This window comes from Nyctereutes procyonoides, unplaced genomic scaffold, assembly GCF_905146905.1.
Source record: "Nyctereutes procyonoides isolate TBG_1078 unplaced genomic scaffold, NYPRO_anot_genome, whole genome shotgun sequence".
NCBI classification, from domain to species: Eukaryota; Metazoa; Chordata; class Mammalia; order Carnivora; family Canidae; genus Nyctereutes; species Nyctereutes procyonoides.
In genome coordinates, this window is record NW_026575131.1 from 39,782,906 (window position 1) to 39,800,826 (window position 17,921).

The following is a 17,921-nucleotide window of genomic DNA, read 5'->3' on the forward strand; positions in this document are numbered from 1 at the left end:
TTTTGGCTAACATGTCCAGTTAGAGGTGCCAGAACAGGTATGGTCTGACCAGAGTAGATTAGTGGGTGTGTGAGCAAAACCTACAAACTGGTTTTGTCATGATGTGGATGCGTGACCAGGGAGGTGAATCTGCTCTTAGCAGAGTGATGAAGGATAATTGCCCCAACTCGAGAATTAGGCTCTGCCAGCCTCTCAGGAAAGTGTGCCAAAGGTTCTTTCTCTTTGACAGGCATACCACTGAAAGCCAATTCTGGAGAAGAAAAGGTTCTGCTTGGAGACCCCTTCAGAAAAGGGCATCCACCATGTTCTGAGAACCTGGAGAATGCACTAGGTCAGCACTTCCCAAACTGCTGCCACAGAACAACAGCCCCTACTGTTCCGCGAAAGCAAGTCCGGGAAAGGCTGCTGGCTCCAGCTCTGTTGTGGAGCTTCATGGTGTAATTTATGATGCTGAAGGCCTGAGAAGCCTCACAGCAAAGAACCAAAGCATTTGTCTGGCTCGGCATTTGCCTAAAGTACCTGGCTGGGAGGTCTGCTTTTCACCAAACACCGTGAATATGCAGTAAGTCTGAGGCCCTTTCCTTCCTGGCCCTGAGCCTCAGCTTCCTCCCAGCACAATGAGGCAGATGGACGGAGTGTCGCCAAGGTCCTCCCACTCTGCTGTTTTTCCCAGCACATCAAAGGCTGGCTCCCTTCCCACCTCACTCAAGGTCCTGGGCCAGGGGGAGCCTGTTGTGTGGCAAGGGCTGGGATGCCCACCAGGAAACTGATGCATCATGTGTGGCTCTCCCTTAATCCCTGCTCACCTCACCGGGCCCTACAGATCGAATGAGCATCTCAGGGAGGCTAGAACCCAGAGGGGCAAGGCCACACAGGGCCATAGCAGCCTCTCATTCCTCCCTGCCAAACCTCACTGCTCCCCTGGGGCCACGTGCTTCTGGCTTCTTGCTGGCATAAACGCACAGGTGAGATTCTCTGGTCTGGATCACACTGTTCTACGTACCGAAGAGCAAACACTTACCTAACTGATCAGTGCAGGGATGGGCCTGTTTCTAATCACAGATGTAATAATCACGAGTGTGCACGCCTCCTCAAGGAAGCCCCCACACTCCCGGAGCGACTCCAAACCTACTGAGTCATCTCCCTACAACGGCAACTCCTTCCTCAGAATCTCACACTTACCTCTCGCAAACCACACATCCCACACCCACACTACCTCATGTCACAAATAGACCCCGACCTGCGAACAATTATTCTCACTCATCCCCCCACCCACGAGGTCCAAACGGCTCCTGCTGCTGATAATGCTAGAGGCAGCCATGGCTCTTCCTGCAGCCGGCCATGCTCCATCCTGCCCAAGGACAGAGCCCTAGGGGAGGAACTAGAGACTTCTATGGCTTATCTCAGAGGAGAGGGAGGAAGCCAGCAAACCTGTTTAGGTCACTTCAGCGGTAAGGCCCCAGCTCCACTAGTACACTGGGGCACCCAGCCTCCAGGTCACCAAAAAGAGCCTCCAGGGGCTTGGCTGAGCTTCTCACAGCAACTCAAAGCATCCTAAACAAAGCCAGGATGGGGCTGAGGACCCGGGATTCTCTGAGGCATAAAAGGAGGCCAATCTCCTGAAAATGGCCCTGTAGTGGCCTATGCAGGACACAGCCACCCATTGTGAATACTTGGCTCCTAGCCTAGGTCTCTACCCCAAAGTTGTTTGTATGGAGATGGCTACAGCTCTGCCACTTCAGGCCCCAGCTAACTGGAATTGGAAGCCCAGTGGAGAAGCTTCCCAGAGCCCAATTAGAAGGCCATTTCCTGCCTCCCCTAAAAATCTCACTTCCCTCACCAGCATCCCCCACTTCCCCCAGTGCCTATTGTCAGGGAGAAAGGCTGGCCAAGGGCCAGGGGAATCTGCCTCCCCCCCCCCCCCCCCCCCCCCCGAGCCTATGGCTTCTTGTGGCCATCTCCAAATGAGTACGCATTAAGAAAGGTTGCCCAGAAGCCTGTCTTTGGCTCCCTCTAAGGCCATTTTTCTGGGTCAGACTTTTACCAGGTAAGAAAGCATCTTCTCTGCTGGGACTCTGCCCAAGCTTTTAGAAGGTGCAGGAATCCCTCAAGAGATGTATGGCCAAGTCTGTTCTCTGCTACCACATTTTGGAGCCAGGAAGACATAAATTTCGGTTGCCAAGGGAAATGACCAAGAAAAGAGAGTTGGTTAAAGAGGGGAAGGGAGGGACGCCTGGGTGGCTCAGTCGGTTAAGCATCCGACTCTTGATCTTAGGATCAAGATTTTAAGTCCCATTGTGCTTCACGCTGGGTGTGGAGACTACTTAAAAAAAGAGAGAGAGAGAGAGAGAGAGAGAGAGAGAGGGGGGAAGGGAACCAAGGGAGGCATGGGAAGGTAGGTGGGGGAGCCGGCGCAGAAGGTGGTTACCTGGGTGAGGTGAGGGTTGGGGTTGAACCCACACTGGTTGCAGACCTTGTTGTGACACTGGGTGCAGGTGTTGAAGTTTGGCTGGCTGGGGGTCGACGTGAGGTCCGAGGTCTTACATATGGGACACAGCGTGCTGCTGGGAAGGGGGGCGATCTGGGGGACGGAGTAGGGTGATGTGGGGGTGCTGCCTCTGTCCGGTGACACAGAGGGGGACCGCCCTGATCTCTGCGTCCTGCTGTCTACCTGCAGCGTCCTGCGGGGCCCATCAGCCTCCTGGCCTGCTGGGCCCTGAGCCCTTGTCTCCCGGGGGCTCTCGCGGCCGGGAGCAGTAGCAGAAGCCTGCTTCGGGGTTGGGGAAGCTGCTCTCTGGCTACCCGGGGGCTCCTTGGGGTCCAGTCTCCTGGAAACGCTGAAATGACATTGAAAATGACTGTGTTAGAGACACTTCCCAGAGAAGTAGCCTGCAGAGGGCTCTATCAAGCTCGGTGACCCTGCCGAGCCCGGTTCCACCCTCCTCTTCCTGCCCAGTGGCATCATCACAGCCACCATTTGCTGTGCACTGATTGTGCCCCATGCTGAGCCCTGACAAGCATCTCCCACTTGAACCCTCAGCACCAGGCCATGTGGAAGGATCATGAATTCCCCTCTTATATCCTGATAAAGTGTGGATTCTGATTCAGTAAGTCTAAGGTGAGAGCTGCATTTTTAATAATCTCTAAGGTGATACCTATACTCTGGTGTGCAGACCACATTTTGAGTACAAGGCACTAAACCTATACATTAGAAACACCTGGGGTGATTTTTAAATTTCTGACTCTTAGGCTATACACTCCAGACAAATTACAGCAGAACCTGAGGGGGCAGGACCCTGGTATTAGTATTTTTCTCTCCCCAGGTAATGCCAACATGCAGCTTAAGTTCAGAGTTATTGCCCTGGCAGGTCTGTTCTGGCTTGTCCCCTTCAAAGGCTGACTCCAGACAGGTGGAGATGGCTGGGGGAGGCATCCTAATGCCTAGTTAATGCCATCTCCAGCAGGCACAAAGAAACTTTCTTTCTGGCAGTCCATCACCATTCCTGATGCAAGACCAAGTCCATGGAGATGGGTGAGATGTTACTTTTCCACTAATGCAAGGCTGGGTGGGGCTGGAGTCCTAGGATCCAGCCCTTGCGGAACCACTGAGGGAGGTCCAATGTGCCTGACCCCCATCTCCATCCTGATCTAGCACAGCTGCAGAGAAGCCTGCAGAGTTAGTAGTTTGATGAGGTAGAAAGTCAAACCATTAGGCTAAATTCAATTTCCTTATTTTCTTTTCCCAATTTTCCTTTTCTAGTTTGAAAGAAGCTGAGCACAAAAAAAGCCCAAGGCAATGCTTTATATTGCTTCCCTGAAATTCTATCCTTGCTTCAGTCTGTATTCATTTGGGTGGATACTGGCACCCAGGAGACAGGATAGACTGGCTGAGAACACTGCAGAGGCCAGACCACAGCTGCCTGCGGGTAGACTGCCCTGGGGCCCTCATCCTCCTAGGGTCTGAGTGACAAGAGGGGGATTCTAAGTTTGCTGCCCCTTGCTGAAAGCCATCTGCTTGCCAAAAAGATTCAGGAGTCAATTAGTAGAATGTCTTAGGACAAGCCATTTCAGAGGGGAGAGCAGGAACCCACCTGGGGAGGCCGTTCCAAGACAATCTGCAGTTCTACCTCCCTTCTGAGGAACAGTGTTGAGTGGAAGAAGGGGAAGCCACACCCTTAGTCTAATAAAGGCTCTTCCAGAAAAAAGAAACACTCTTATATGTCTATCAAATATTTCTTTCATCAACCAACAACAGTCTCATGGACCTGCCACTTTCCTCTACAGGAGGATCACTGGACCCTGAATCTAGCCCCTCTGGGCCACCTTCCCACCAGCTGTGAGGCCCAGTATGTGGTGTCCACAGCATTTCTAGTCCACACCTGGAACCTGGGCTCCAGGGCCTTCCAGTAGACTAATTTCTGGGTATGGTAAAGAAATATTCTCACTTATTAGATTCATAGTTCCATTTTTTATTTGAATGATTCAGGGCTGGAATTTATTTATTTTAAATTTATCTATCTATCTATCTATCTATCTATCTATCTATCTATCTATTTGAGAGAAAGAGAGAGAGCATGAGCAGAAGGAGGGGCAGAGAGGGAGAGAGAGGGAGAAACAGACTCCCTGGCAGATCCCAGGACCATGAGATCATGACCTGAGCGGAAGGCAGACGCTCAACCGACTGAGCCATCTAGATGTGGGGCTGGAATTTAAAAGCAGCTCCTGACCATATATTAACTACACTGGAACTAAAATTAAAAAAAAAATTCCACCCCTGAAAGCTAATCACAAGCTACTGAGAGCCCTTTCCATCCCATGGAGGGGCTGCAGCCCCTCTCCCAGGTTGTGCAAGGTCTGCGGTCTCTTCTGAGGAATACGGCCACTTCTATTGTATGTGAGTTGCCTGATACATAACACAGTGGCGTTTTAATTCAATGTTGCATCACAGAGTAGTCTTTCTGAGAACAAAATTTGTGAGCCAGAGATCCAGATTCCAGTTAACTTTCAACCTAGCTGTAGTGAAAATGGAGAGGCAAACAGTGCCTCCTGCCCCCCAGCAAAGTTGGTCCTGCAAGAGCTCTCTGTGCTCAGGCCTGATGGGTGTGCACACACCCCACAGTGGTGGTAATAGACAATTGATGATCAGGATACATGTCTATGATCCCTGCACTTTCCTGACCTCTGAGATGTTTCCTCACCCCTTCTCCTTCATCATCATGTTCCGACATGTCTCTCTCTCCTTCTCTTCACTGACAACCTGCCTACCATCTCACTAAGAAAGTGGGAGCCACTGGAGGAGAAGCAGCACACCCATAGCCTCTTGACATCAATCCCCCAATATTTGCCCCCACTTCTCACCTTCATAAATCCTCCCCTTTCCTTCATCATCTGCTACCTCTCTCTACTGGGTGACTACAATTACCAAACAAATATGCTTCTCCTATCCACAGAGATCAATATATCTTGACCCATTTCCCCCTTTAGCTACTATTTCATTTCTCTGCTCCTCCCTGCCCTTCCTCTCAATCTAGTCTCACCTGGCTTTTGTCCACCCTTCCACAGGAACTTCTTGGGTCACTGTCACCAACAGCCTCCATGTTATCAATCCCATAGTCACTTCTCAGTTCCTGATCTCACTTCAGTAGCAGCATGTGATACTGCTGAGTGCTCCCTCTTTCCTGAGATAAGTTCTCCTCTTACCTTCTGGAAAACCTCCTCCTTTCTCCTGGCCACACTGGTTTAAACTCTTTCCTAATCCCTGAACACCATCCTCATATGAGAGGGACCTGGTCTTCTCTGAGTACACACGATCCTGGGTCTCAAGGCCCAATCAGACTCAAGACTTAAAACCTCACTACCCGGGGTGCCTGGGTGGTTCAGTTAGTTAAGCGTCTGTCTTCAGCTCAGGTCATGATCCCAGGGTCCTGGGATTGGGCCCCACATTGAGCTCTCTGCTCAGCAGAGATCTGCTTCTCTTTCTGCCTCTGCCTGTTACTCCACCTGCTTGTGTTCTCTCTCTCTCTCTCCCTGTCAAATAAATAAATAAAAATCTTAAACAAAACAAAACTCACTACCCCGTGACAATGACCAAATGTGTGTCTCTGGCCCTGACCTCTTCCCTGAACCCCTCACTGGTCTAACTGCCAACTCTGCATCTGGACTGAGATGATGTGTATAGGCATCTCAAATATGGTGTGTCCAAGCTGAGCTCTGATCTTTCCATACACGTGTGCCTCCCAACCTTCCCTTGGAGCCATCTCTGACCTCTTCTTGTCCCATCTATATCAATTATCAGTAAATCTTGCTGGCTTCAGAGTCCTGCCATTCCCACTGCCTCCTTGTTCCACCTTGTGCAGGCCACAAGGTGGCCTCTCTTTTCAGTTCTACACAAGCCTGGTTGCTTTCACCTCCTCTTCTGTGGCCTTCTCTGTACAGCAGCTGGGATAATCCCTTATATACGTAAGTCAGCCACTTCCCTCCTCTGTCCAAACCCTCCAACACTTCCTTTCCCTCCCAGAAGAAAAGCCAAAGACTTTACATGGCTCTGAAGCCCCATGAGATATGGCCCCTTCCCCTCTGGCCTCCTCTCCTACTATTCTCTCCCTCCCTCCCTCTACTTCCCTTAGGCCAGGTCCACTCCTGCCTCTGGGCATTTGCATCTGCAGGCATTTGCACTCTCTGAAGTCTTTGCTTTAGTGGCATCCTTTCAGGGACACTTTCCCTGACTGCTCTATTAAAAATGCAGCTGCAAGAGCGCCTGGGTGGCTCAGCTGATTAAGAGTCTGACTCGATTTCAGCTCAGGTCATGATCTCAGGGTTGTGGGATTCAGCCTGAAATCAAGCTCTACACTCAGTGGGGAGTCTGCTTGAAATTTTCTCCCTCTCCCGCTACAGCCCACCCCTGCTCATGCACACTCTCTCTCTCCTTCTAAAATAAGTAACTAAATCTTTAATACAATACAATACAATACAATACAATAAAATGCAGCTCTGGGGCAATTGGCTGGCTCAGTCAGAAGAGCATGTAACTCTTGATCTCAAGGTTGTGAGTTCAAGCCCCACACTGGGTGTAGAGATTAGTAAAAAGTTAATTAAAACAATAAAATGCAACTTCTGTCCCTTCTGCCTCTTTATTCTCCATGGCACTGAGTACCTTCTGACTCATCATATATGTATTGCTTTTGTATATCCTCTGTGATCCCCACATTAGACTGACAGCTCAGTGTGGGCAGGGCCTCTGTGTGCTATCTCCACAGCTACACCCCAGAACCCAGCACAGTGCCTGGCACACACTGAACACACAACAGGTGTTTCCTGAATGGATGGGCTGTAGGCACATCATGACTCAGAACAGCAAAACACGGCCCCAAAGCACGTTAGAGCTGAGGAAACAAGGCATGCCACATGACTAGTGTGGCACTCAACCCTTCCCTGGATCTGACCTCATGCTGGAGAGAACTGCAGAAATGACAACAGAGTCCTCCCTGGTCACTGGCCACACCCCTAGCCCCACCACACAGAATGTTCTGTCTGCTGTGCACTGTCTGCTGACCATGACAGTGGTGATGCCAACCTAACCTTTGCCACAAGCTCTGTCATGCAGAGGCACCTATCACATATTAACTCCTTTATGTCTCATAACAAACCTATAGGGTAGGGCCCATTTTGCCCGTTTTACAGTCACGGAAATTGCTACACACAGAAGTTATATAACTCACAAAGTCATTATGATTTATATCAGTCTTCCCTGTCCTTAACCAATGTCCCACACTGCCACTCTGGGGAGCACGGTCAGGCTACAGAGGAGTAAGCAGCACTGCAGTTTGGGCTCTTTGTTGTTGTTTTAAAGATTTTATTTATTCATGAGAGACACAGAGAGAGGCAGAGACATAGGCAGAGGGAGAAGCAGGCTCCCTGTGGGGAGCCCAGGGCAGGACTTGATCCCAGGACCCCAGGATCACGACCTGAGCCAAAGGCAGACACTCAACCACTGAGCCACACAGGCATCCCTTTTTTTTTTTTTTTAAGATTTTATTTATTTGAGAGACAGCAAGTAAGAGAGAAAGCATGGGCTGGGGTGGGAAGGAGCAGAGAGAGAAGCAGACTCCTTGCTGAGCAGGGAGCCCAAAGCAGGATCCCAGGATCCTGGGATCATGACCTGAGCTGAATGCAGACACTTAACCTACTGAGCCACGCAGGTGCCCTAGTTTGGGCTCTTTGGATTCTTTTTCCTTTTTTCTAAAGCTCTGTTTAAGTGGAAGGTCCCCAGGAGAAGGTCTCTGACATTTTGCTCCCTACCGCAGCCCAGGCCCACAGCACGCTTGGTTCGGATTGGGCACTCAATAAGCATGTGCAAAGGAAATCGAAAGATGTGTAAGCAGTAAGCTCAGCATGGGACTGAGTTAGGGCAATGAGACGATTCAGCTGTGGCCACTTCACATGGAGACTGCCCAGCAATGCTGAGGGACTTGCAGAGGAAGCCACATTGGTTTGTTCATGCAGGAATGTAGCCATTGACAAACACTTGCTGACCCCTGGGAGAGCTCCAGGCCCTGTGACAGGTATTGATGGTATGAACAAAGTATGTCTCTTATAATGGAAGCTGGGTCCACAGGTGTTCACTGTATTGTTATCCTTTACATCTTACACATATTTTATAAGTATTCTTACATTCTTTAGAAATACCTCTTCAAGGGGCAGCCCCAGTGGCTCAGTGGTTTAGCACGGCCTTCAGTCCAGGGCGTGATCCTGGAGACCAGAGATCAAGTCCCACGTCAGGCTTCCCGCATGGAGCCTGCTTCTCCCTCTGCCTCTCTCTCTCTCTCTCTCTTTCTCTCTCTCTCTCTCTCTCTGTGTCTCTCATGAATAAATAAAATATTAAAAAAAAAAAAGAAATACCTCTTCAATATTTAATTGAAATAAATTTTTTTTTAATTTTTTTTTTGATTTTTATTTATTTATGATAGTCACATAGAATGAGAGAGGGGCAGAGACACAGGCAGAGGGAGAAGCAGGCCCCATGCACCGGGAGCCCGACGTGGGATTCGATCCCGGGTCTCCAGGATCGCGCCCCGGGCCAAAGGCAGGCGCCAAACCGCTGCGCCACCCAGGGATCCCTGAAATAAATTTTTTAAAAAGTGAATCAGACAGAGATCCAGTCCTCTGGGAGCCTACAGTCTAGAAGGGAGACAGATGTGCAAACAAATCACGGCACGACACATCACCCCATGGCTCAGGGGAAGGGCAGAAGACTGATGAGTCTTCTCCTTGAGGTGAAAGGGCAAGGTAGGCAGAGAGGGAAGGCTGAGAGGCATGACATAGCATGCTCAGCCTGTAGGGCTGTGTCACCTGTACAGCTGTGCAGGGCAGGCATGGCTGGTTCAAGCCAGTGCTATCTCCAGCACTTAGAACAACTTCCAGCAGCACATACTTTCAACTACCTGAACTATGAGAAAGCTTAGGAGCCAAAAAAGGAAAGGCTAGGGACGCCTGGGTGGCTCAGTGGTTGAGTGTCTGCCTTCAGCTCAAGTTGTGATCCTGGAGTCCCAGGATTAAGTCCCGCATCGGGCTCCCTGCATGGAGCCTGCTTCTCCTCCCTCTGCCTATGTCTCTGCCAGTCTCTCTCTCTCTCTCTCTCTCATAAATAAATAAATAAAATCTTTTAAAAAAAGAAAGGAAAAGCCAGGGGAGTAGGGTCTCTAAGGTTTTCAAATGAGAGTGCTCTGGCTCAGTGTCAACGAGACAGTGGAGGCAGGGAAACAGTAAGAATAAGGCAGTAGCCCAGGAAACAGTCCCCCCACCCAGCTCAACGTTGAGAAAGGCTAGCTCCCCGTCCTACCGAACACAAGGATCTGCCCATGGCCGGAGATCCAGGAGAGCCATCTGAGACACATACACGAACACAAGTTCCATGGGAACCCGAGTGGCTAGGATAGCCCTGGGCCTCCTCAGGTGGCTGTCCTTAGGAAAGATCTCCACTGGGTAGAGAAGGGAGAGAGGAAGGAAAGGGGGAGGGAGGTGGCCACAGGTAGGACCCCACAGAAGCCCCCTGGAAGCCCTGGTTTCATGGATCTGGATTATCAGCAGTGAGGCCCCATAAGGCCAATGGTCCTCCCAAAAGCCCCTGGGGGGCACTATTCCTTGGCAAGGGCTGGGATAAGGACAAGTGAGCAAGAAGGGAAGAAGGACACTGCCATAAAGCAGAAGAGACACAGACGGACAAGTAGGTGAGGAGGAGGGAGAGCAGAGATATGAAGGAGTGGCTGGAAGCCAAGCAGGGAAGACTAAAAATGGCTTATCTAGGGATAGATATTTTTAAAAGATAGCCAAGAAAGGTAGAGGATGTAAAAATAGCTGGATTTCTACCAGCTTTCCTCCCTTTCAGCATTAAAGGCTATTGACTGGGCACCTGGGTGGCTCAGTGGTTGGGCGTCTGCCTTTGGCTCAGGTTGTGAACCCGGGGTCCTGGGATCGAGTCCCGCAGGGAGTCTACCTCTCCCTCTGCCTATGTCTCTGCCTCTCTCTGTGTGTCTCTCATGAATAAATAAAATCTTAAAAAATAATAATAAAGGCTATTGACTGATCAGAAACAAGTCCTGAAGCTGTTTACCAGGGCTAGAAGGACCCTTGGGCCACAGGGGTGCTGTTGGGGAGGGGCACAGAGCCAATGCAGTCAGCCTTCCCCTCAGCACTCCTCAGCACTCTGGTAGCCTCCTGTCCTGTACCATGACCACCAGTGGGAAAGAGGATCCAGACTGCACTGGTCAGAACTGGGCTTGCTTCCGTGAGAACTGCCAGGAAAGGCATGCGGCCAGCAAGCTCCATTGACCAAAGATGCTCCAGATACCCAATATATCTGTAAGGACGGGGCCACCAGGGAGAGATGTGGCTGCCCAGGTCCACAATGCAGTTACCTAGAGCCACTCTGGCAGCTGTATTCAGAGAGGGCCGGCTCAGGCTGACCAGACTGAAGAAAGGAAAAGCAGGGAGGTAGGGAGACAGTATGGGCTCCAGAGGGAAAACCAGCCAGGTTTCCACATGGCAGGGTTCTAGAACATGCCCCCACCCTCCACTGCCGCCACCACCTCCAGATGAATATTTAAAAGAGAAATATTTCACACCAATCAATGACTGTCTTTGTTTACCAGGAGGGGATTGAACTTAAGGAAGCTGTTTTTCTAAGTCAGAGCAGCCGGAAGAGTCCCACAGCTTCAAACAAGGTTTTGATAAGTTCATGGCTGACCTTTCTCTAATAAGCAATTATGACTGGGCAGATGCTGTGGGAGGACCCTCTCCTTGCAGACCCATGCCAGGAAGGACCACTGGACCACCCAGTGGTCCCTGTGGATTCAGGTAGGGAATAAGGATAGCAGAATCTTGTTGGTTTTTTTTTTTGTTTTTTTTTAAGTAGTCTCTGCCAAATGCAGGGCTCAAACTCACAACTCGGAGATTGAGAGTCACATGTGCTACCGACTGAGCCAGCCAGCCATCTCACGGTTGCAGAATTTCGGGAAGCAAGGTGCAGGTCCTGGGTTCTGCTGCAGCAACTCTCTCACGAATGGATAGGAGGGGGCCACCTGGCTGGCTCAGTGGTTGAGCGTCTGCCTTTGGCTCAGGGTCCTGGGATCAAGTCCTGCATCAGGTTCCATACAGAGAGCCTGCTTCTCCCTTTGCCAATGTCTCTGTCTCTCTCTGTGTTTTTCATGAATAAATAATTTTTAAAAAATGAATGGACGGGAGAACTCAGAAAGTTTGAATTTAGAAAAAATTCCAGTGTCCACACAAGAAAACATTTCTTGATCTACCCAGCTTTGAGGCCAGTGGCCTTCTGTCTTTCTGATCATGTGTCCCTATCAATAAAACATGTTTGCATAGCCCCAACATATGAATATTTGTCCACCAATTACATGTACATATATTACTGATAGAACACACCTCTCCAAGTAGAAAAATCTGAAAGGATGAGGTCGGAAATACATGTAAATGAAGTTTTCACTCCATCCTCAGTTGGCTGCCTCATTTCCCTTCCCTCCTTGGCACATGTGCCCTAGTTTGGAGGCTCTGCTGAGGAAATTCTTAATCTCCCAATCTTTTTTTTTTTTTTTTAAGATTTTACTTATTTATTTGACAGAGAGAGAGCATGCATTAGCAGGGCGAGCAACAGAGGGAGAAGGAGAAGCAAGCTCACAGTGAAGCAGGGAGCCCGTTGCAGGACTCAATTCCAGAACCTCCAGATCATGACCCGAGCCAAAGGCAGACGCTCAACTGACTGAGCCACCCAGGTACCCAAACTTCCAAACTTTAAAGGACTCTGTTGGTGGCCCAGACCAGATTCTTTCCTGCCCCCAGCCCTGCTCCATAGGTCAGTGTCAGGAACGCCCCAGGCCACTGGGGGCTGCCCTCACCACCCTTCCTGGCCACCTATGAACCAAAAAGAATTTGCTCTACTGACAGCAACAGCACAGGGATGAGGGTCTCCATAACACTCAGCTACTATACTCAGAGCCTTGCAGGGGACAAGAAGCCAGGACCTCGGGCTCAGAGTCTCCAAGGTGCTCTCTTGAAACCAGAGGATGCCCTGCTGGCTGGGGACAGAAGGTACTACCCAGAGGGTGTCTGGATGGTGGCAATAAAGTGCCATGCTATAAAGCAGAGTTCCCCAAGAGGCCAACATTCTCTTCTCCTAACTTCCAACCCCTTGAAGCTGCTGCCCCACTATGAAGTTAAGGTTCCAAGACCCAAAAGACCCCAGAGAATTAGCTCCTCCCCTACAAGTGGGGCAAAGCACCATGCCAGCCTGGTGACGGCCCCCACGGGCATACACATATTCACACCCCTGAGCAGACAAACGTGTGTGAAGGTACCCACCACTGCCACTCATCCTTTCCACTTAGAAATGTCTAGCAGTTGGAACTCTTCCTGGGACCAAACAACAAGCTTCAGTTGGTCCCAGGCCAGTCCATCTGGGCCGGCAGAGAACATGCTTGAGGAAGTGAGCTGTGACTGCTTTGCTGCTGTGGAGAGTTTGGGATGATTCGCCAGGTGGGTCAGGATGGCAGAGAAGGTGGTGAGAGGGACCAGTAGGAATGTGAACTGCTGCCATCCAGCACAGGCCAGGGGAGCTGCCAGCACAAGAGGAGAGACCACCAGGGCTGGCCGCAAGTTGTGGGGATCAGGTCATGATCCTGGGGTCCTGGGATCGAACCCCAGGTCGGGCTCCCTGCTGAGCAGGGAGCCTGCTTCCTCTGTGCCTTTTGCCTGCCACTCCCCCCTGCTTGTGCACTCTCTCTGTGTCAAATAAATAAATAAATCTTTTTAAAAAGGAAAAAAAGAAAAAAGACATGAGCGGAGAAGCTATGACCAAAGGACTAGTAATCCCTCAACAGAGTCTAGACACCAGGGGGACGGCATCTGCCACCACTTGTCCCAAGGCAAGCTACCATCCACACAGTGCCTGTCACAAGCACCATGGTATAACACACCTCATAGCTGCACTCAGCTTGGGGCATGTGATGCCTACATACAGCTCCTGTGACTCTGGGAAAGCCATGGGATCCAGGTGAAAATGGAACTGATGGGAAGGTCATGGGTAAACACTACATGTATTCATTGGTCCTTTCTGGTGGGGAGGAATTTGGTCTGGGGTAGGCCTGGCCCAGCTCTCAGAGAGATGCTCCAGGGGGCTGGCTATCACATGAGGCAGGCCTAAGGGTCTGGTTTTGTTCTGCTTTATGGATGACAGTTCCATGGCCTTTCTGGTACTGTGGCCTACTTCTGAGTTCATGACAGACCTTACTAACGGATGGCAACAGTTTTTCCCACTGATCTTTCTCAACCCCAGCTCTCTGTGAAGTCACTACCAATTAACAAGGTTAGAGGAGGGGGATCCCTGGGTGGTTCAGCGGTTTGGTGCCTGCCTTCGGCCCAGAGCGTGATCCTGGAGTCCCGGAATCGAGTCCCACATTGGGCTCCCTACATGGGGCCTGCTCCTCCCTCTGCCTGTGTCTCTGCCTCTCTCTCTCTCTCTCTCTCTCTCTCTCTCTCTCTCTCTGTCTCTCATGGGTGAATGAATAAAATCTTAAAAAAAAAAAAAGTTTAGAGGAAAGTTACCCTTATTTTCCAACCTTGGTCTGGATTCTGGAGATGGGTTAGGCCAAATCGTAGTGTTCTGAGAGATGCACACAGGCCCTTTCCTCCTCTTCCAAGGGGAAAAAAATCCCCATGTCCTACTTTCCTCTCTGCTCATGTCTTAAGGAGTTTCTCTCTAGAAATGTTTATTCATTCATTGATTGAAAAAGAGCTCATAAAGGGGCACCTGGTGGCTCAGTTGGTTAAACATCTCATGATCCCGGGTTCCTGGGATTGAGCCTCACATCAGGCTCCCTGCTCAGCAGGAAATCTGCTTCTCCTTCTGCCCCTCACCTCATGAGAGAGCCTCATGCTCTCTCTCTCAATAAATAAATAAAATCTAAAAAAAAAAAAAAAGAAAGAAAGAAAGAAGAGAAAAAAGAAAAGAAGAAAAGAAAAGAAAGAAAAGAAAAGAAAAGAAAAGAAAAGAAAAGAAAAGAAAAGAAAAGAAAAGAAAAGAAAAGAAAAGAAAAGAAAAGAAGGGCAGCCTGGGTGTCTCAGCGGTTTAGCGCTGCCTGCAGTCCAGGGTGTGATCCTGGAGACCAGGGATCGAGTCCCACGTCTGGCTCCCTGCATGGAGCCTGCTTCTCTCTCTGCCTGTGTCTCTGCCTCTCTCTCTCTGTGTATCTCTCATGAATGAATAAATATTAAAAAAAGGAAAAGAAAATAAAAAAGAAAAAGAGCTCATAGGAACCATGTTCCCTAGTTCTTTTTTTCCCTAGTTCTTTATTTTTTTAATATCCTTTTTTTTAATTTATTTATTTATGATAGTCACAGAGAGAGAGAGAGAGAGAGAGGCAGAGACACAGGCAGAGGGAGAAGCAGGCTCCATGCACCGGGAGCCCGACGTGGGATTCGATCCCGGGTCTCCAGGATCGCGCCCTGGGCCAAAGGCAGGCGCCAAACCGCTGCGCCACCCAGGGATCCCTCCCTAGTTCTTTAATACATGAGTGTATCTTTGTGGTCATTAAACTTGACCGGCTTGGCTGGATATAAAATTCTAGGTTCACACTTGCTTCCCTTGAGGACTTTGCAGGCATAGCCCCTCTGTCTTCTAGCATCAACTATCACTGTGGAGAGCTCTGGACCTGCCTGATCAGCTTCCCTTATAGGTATTTAACATTTCCTCTGCAGTGCAATAGCTTCTCATTAGTTCAGTGAGGAGAAGTAACAAAGAGACTCTTAATTCATCACATTTAACCAGAGGTCATTTTACAACCCAAAACAAATACCATTTTCCTCTGGCTTTCCATCTATGCAAGTTCTAAGTTTTCTAAAGCATAGACTCCTTTATAAATTTGATTTAAAACGTTAGATTTAGGAGCACCTGGGTGTCTCAGTGGTTGAGTGTCTGGCTTTGGCTCAGGTTGTAATCCTGGGGTCCTAAGATCAAGTCCCGCATCGGGCTCCCCATGGAGAACCTGTTTCTCCCTCTGCCTATGTCTCTCCCTCTCTGTGTGTCTCATGAATAAATATATAAAATCTTAAAAAAAAAAAAAAAAAAAAAAAACCTTAGATTTAGGGGGCTTCTAGCTGGCTCAGTCTGTAGAGCATGTGACTCTTGATCTCAGGGTCATGAGTTCAAACCTCATGTTGGATGTAAAGATTACTTAAAAATAAAATCCTTAACAAATAAAAAAAAATTGGGGGCAGCTCTGGTGGCGCAGCGGTTTAGCGCCGCCTGCAGCCCGGGGTGTGATCCTGGAGACCCAGGATCGAGTCCCACATTGGGCTTCCTGCATGGAGCCTGCTTCTCCCTCTGCCTGTGTCTCTACCTCTCTCTCGCTCTCTCTGACTAAATAAATAAATAAATCTTTAAAAAAAATAAAAATAAAAAATAAAATAAATTAAAAAAAAATTTTAAACACCTTAGATCTCATCCCCTAAGAAGAAAAAAGTACACAATCATAAACATTTCTGTTTTACTTCTGAAGGTACCAGACCTCTTGCTCAGGGGAGATCAAATTCCTCAACAGCTAATCTGGCCAGTGACCAGCAGGCCCCAGCCTATCACGTTAGCTTGTCACTTGAGCACACTCATATGCCCCCAGTAGGAGCCCTGCCTGAGGCCTGGGAACTCCTGACCAGCCAGCAGCTTTCTTGCATCCATGCCCACAGGCTCTTCAGAGGGACAGCTGAACACCTCCTCCACGCCATTCAAACCAACTTCTGGTGTGGAGCCTCCTGGGTCTCCCTCCCTAGGCACATCTCCCCCAGCCCAGTCCCAGTGCTGCCACCTGCAAGGCACTGTTTCCTGTCTGTGGTTCAGCTCAGAAGATCTAGGGGAGAACTGCATGAGGGTAGGGGTTCCCAGAATCTAACATGTGTACCATCCCTGTTTGCCTGCTGAAGGAAGCACAAGTTCCACAGGCTCTTTTAATCAATTGATGAAAAATAATTTGTAATTGGGCAAGGTCAGTAGGAAATGACCCTGCTAAGGCTTGAAAACAACTTTTTCTCTTAGGTGAATTAAACAGTCATATTTGTGCCATTCACATTGACAGAGAGCTAGTTTAGCCAATTACCACAAATTCCAAGGGGAAGAGATCCAAAGTTGGGTTTTACTACAGTGTATAAAGGAGCTGGCTTCTTGAGTTAATAATCAGTAGGAGGGAAGTGTTACTCTATTCAGTGTCCTAATGCCTTTTTTCCCCACATATTCCACAGACCTGGGTAAGGGCTCAGCAGCAGGAGCCTGCTGACGGAGCCAGGTGAGGTGGGAACCCGTGCTGGGAGCCCAAAGGGCCAGAAGAGGGAAGAGGAGACGGGCAGGCAGCCAGAGTAGAGTCCCCAGCCAGAGTTAAGCCCCAGGTCAGCAGCTCCTTGAAGGGCTCTCCTTATCACTTCCCAGGCTGTCCAGGGAACCTGAGCTGGGACACCAGAGGAGAAAAGGGGCCCAACCTTAGGGACTCCCTTTGCGAACCCAGGACCTTGATACTTGTCTGGGCAAATCACAGTACATCCCTGAACCAAGACCTACATTATGCACAGCATGTACATTTTAAGGAATTTCCTGGCTTTTCCAGCCCATGATGACTGAGGAACCCTTCAAGAGGCCAGCCAGATACATTCAAGGACTCTGCTACCTGACTCAGTTTCTGAGGGGACACATGGCCACAAAGGCAAATGCTTAGCGCCTTCTCCATAGCCTTTGCAAAAGCCTTGGCTCCAGTGCCGGCCCTCTGTTCATACTTACCAACCCTGTCTACTGGAAGTGCCATGGCCTCCAAAGGTGGCTCAGGAATTCCGATACAGCCCAAGCCACTGAGGCTCCTGCTCCCCACCCAGCCTCAGGCTTACAGACACCTACTTTAGGATCCCACACAGGGACAACTTTGAGCCATGAAGTGTCCCAGTTTTCTGGCTTAGGGGGAGTGCTCCTAAAGCTGGGAAGCTCTAATCAGGAGTCAGAAGTCATTACATAAAGCTGAGCCAGCTTTTCCCAGCTCCCAGCTCCTACAAATTCCACTACTACAGCCTTTTACCAAGGGACTGTGTTGTGCTTGTCAGCTCTCTTCCAAAATCTGCTGAAAGCGTTAAGTCAAGATAGTTAAGAGAAAATCATAAGTGTTTGTGACCATGGAGGCCAAAGGCCCTACTCTCCCATGCCAAGCCCAATGCGGCAGAAACCAGACAACGCCACAAGCTCCCACCCAGTCTTCAGACCCAGAGCTGAGGACTTAGCACTCAGCCTGCCCTTGGGGACCGTGAGGACACAGCCGTAGCCCATAAAGGGCCGAATTCACACCCAGCTGTGCTCCAAGCACAGGAAGACAGGGGCCAGCAATGCAGTT

At 49.6% G+C, this 17,921-nt stretch overlaps 1 protein-coding gene across 1 annotated transcript in view; it reads right to left on the reverse strand.

Moving 5' to 3' along the window:
- The window catches only part of BSN (bassoon presynaptic cytomatrix protein), a 97,808-nt gene that overhangs the window by 40,281 nt on the left and 39,606 nt on the right, over positions 1 to 17,921 (reverse strand). The window contains exon 2 of the mRNA XM_055344459.1: positions 2,429 to 2,837. Within this exon, the coding sequence (XP_055200434.1) occupies positions 2,429 to 2,837 (409 nt within the window). The remainder of the gene's footprint in view (positions 1 to 2,428; positions 2,838 to 17,921) is intronic.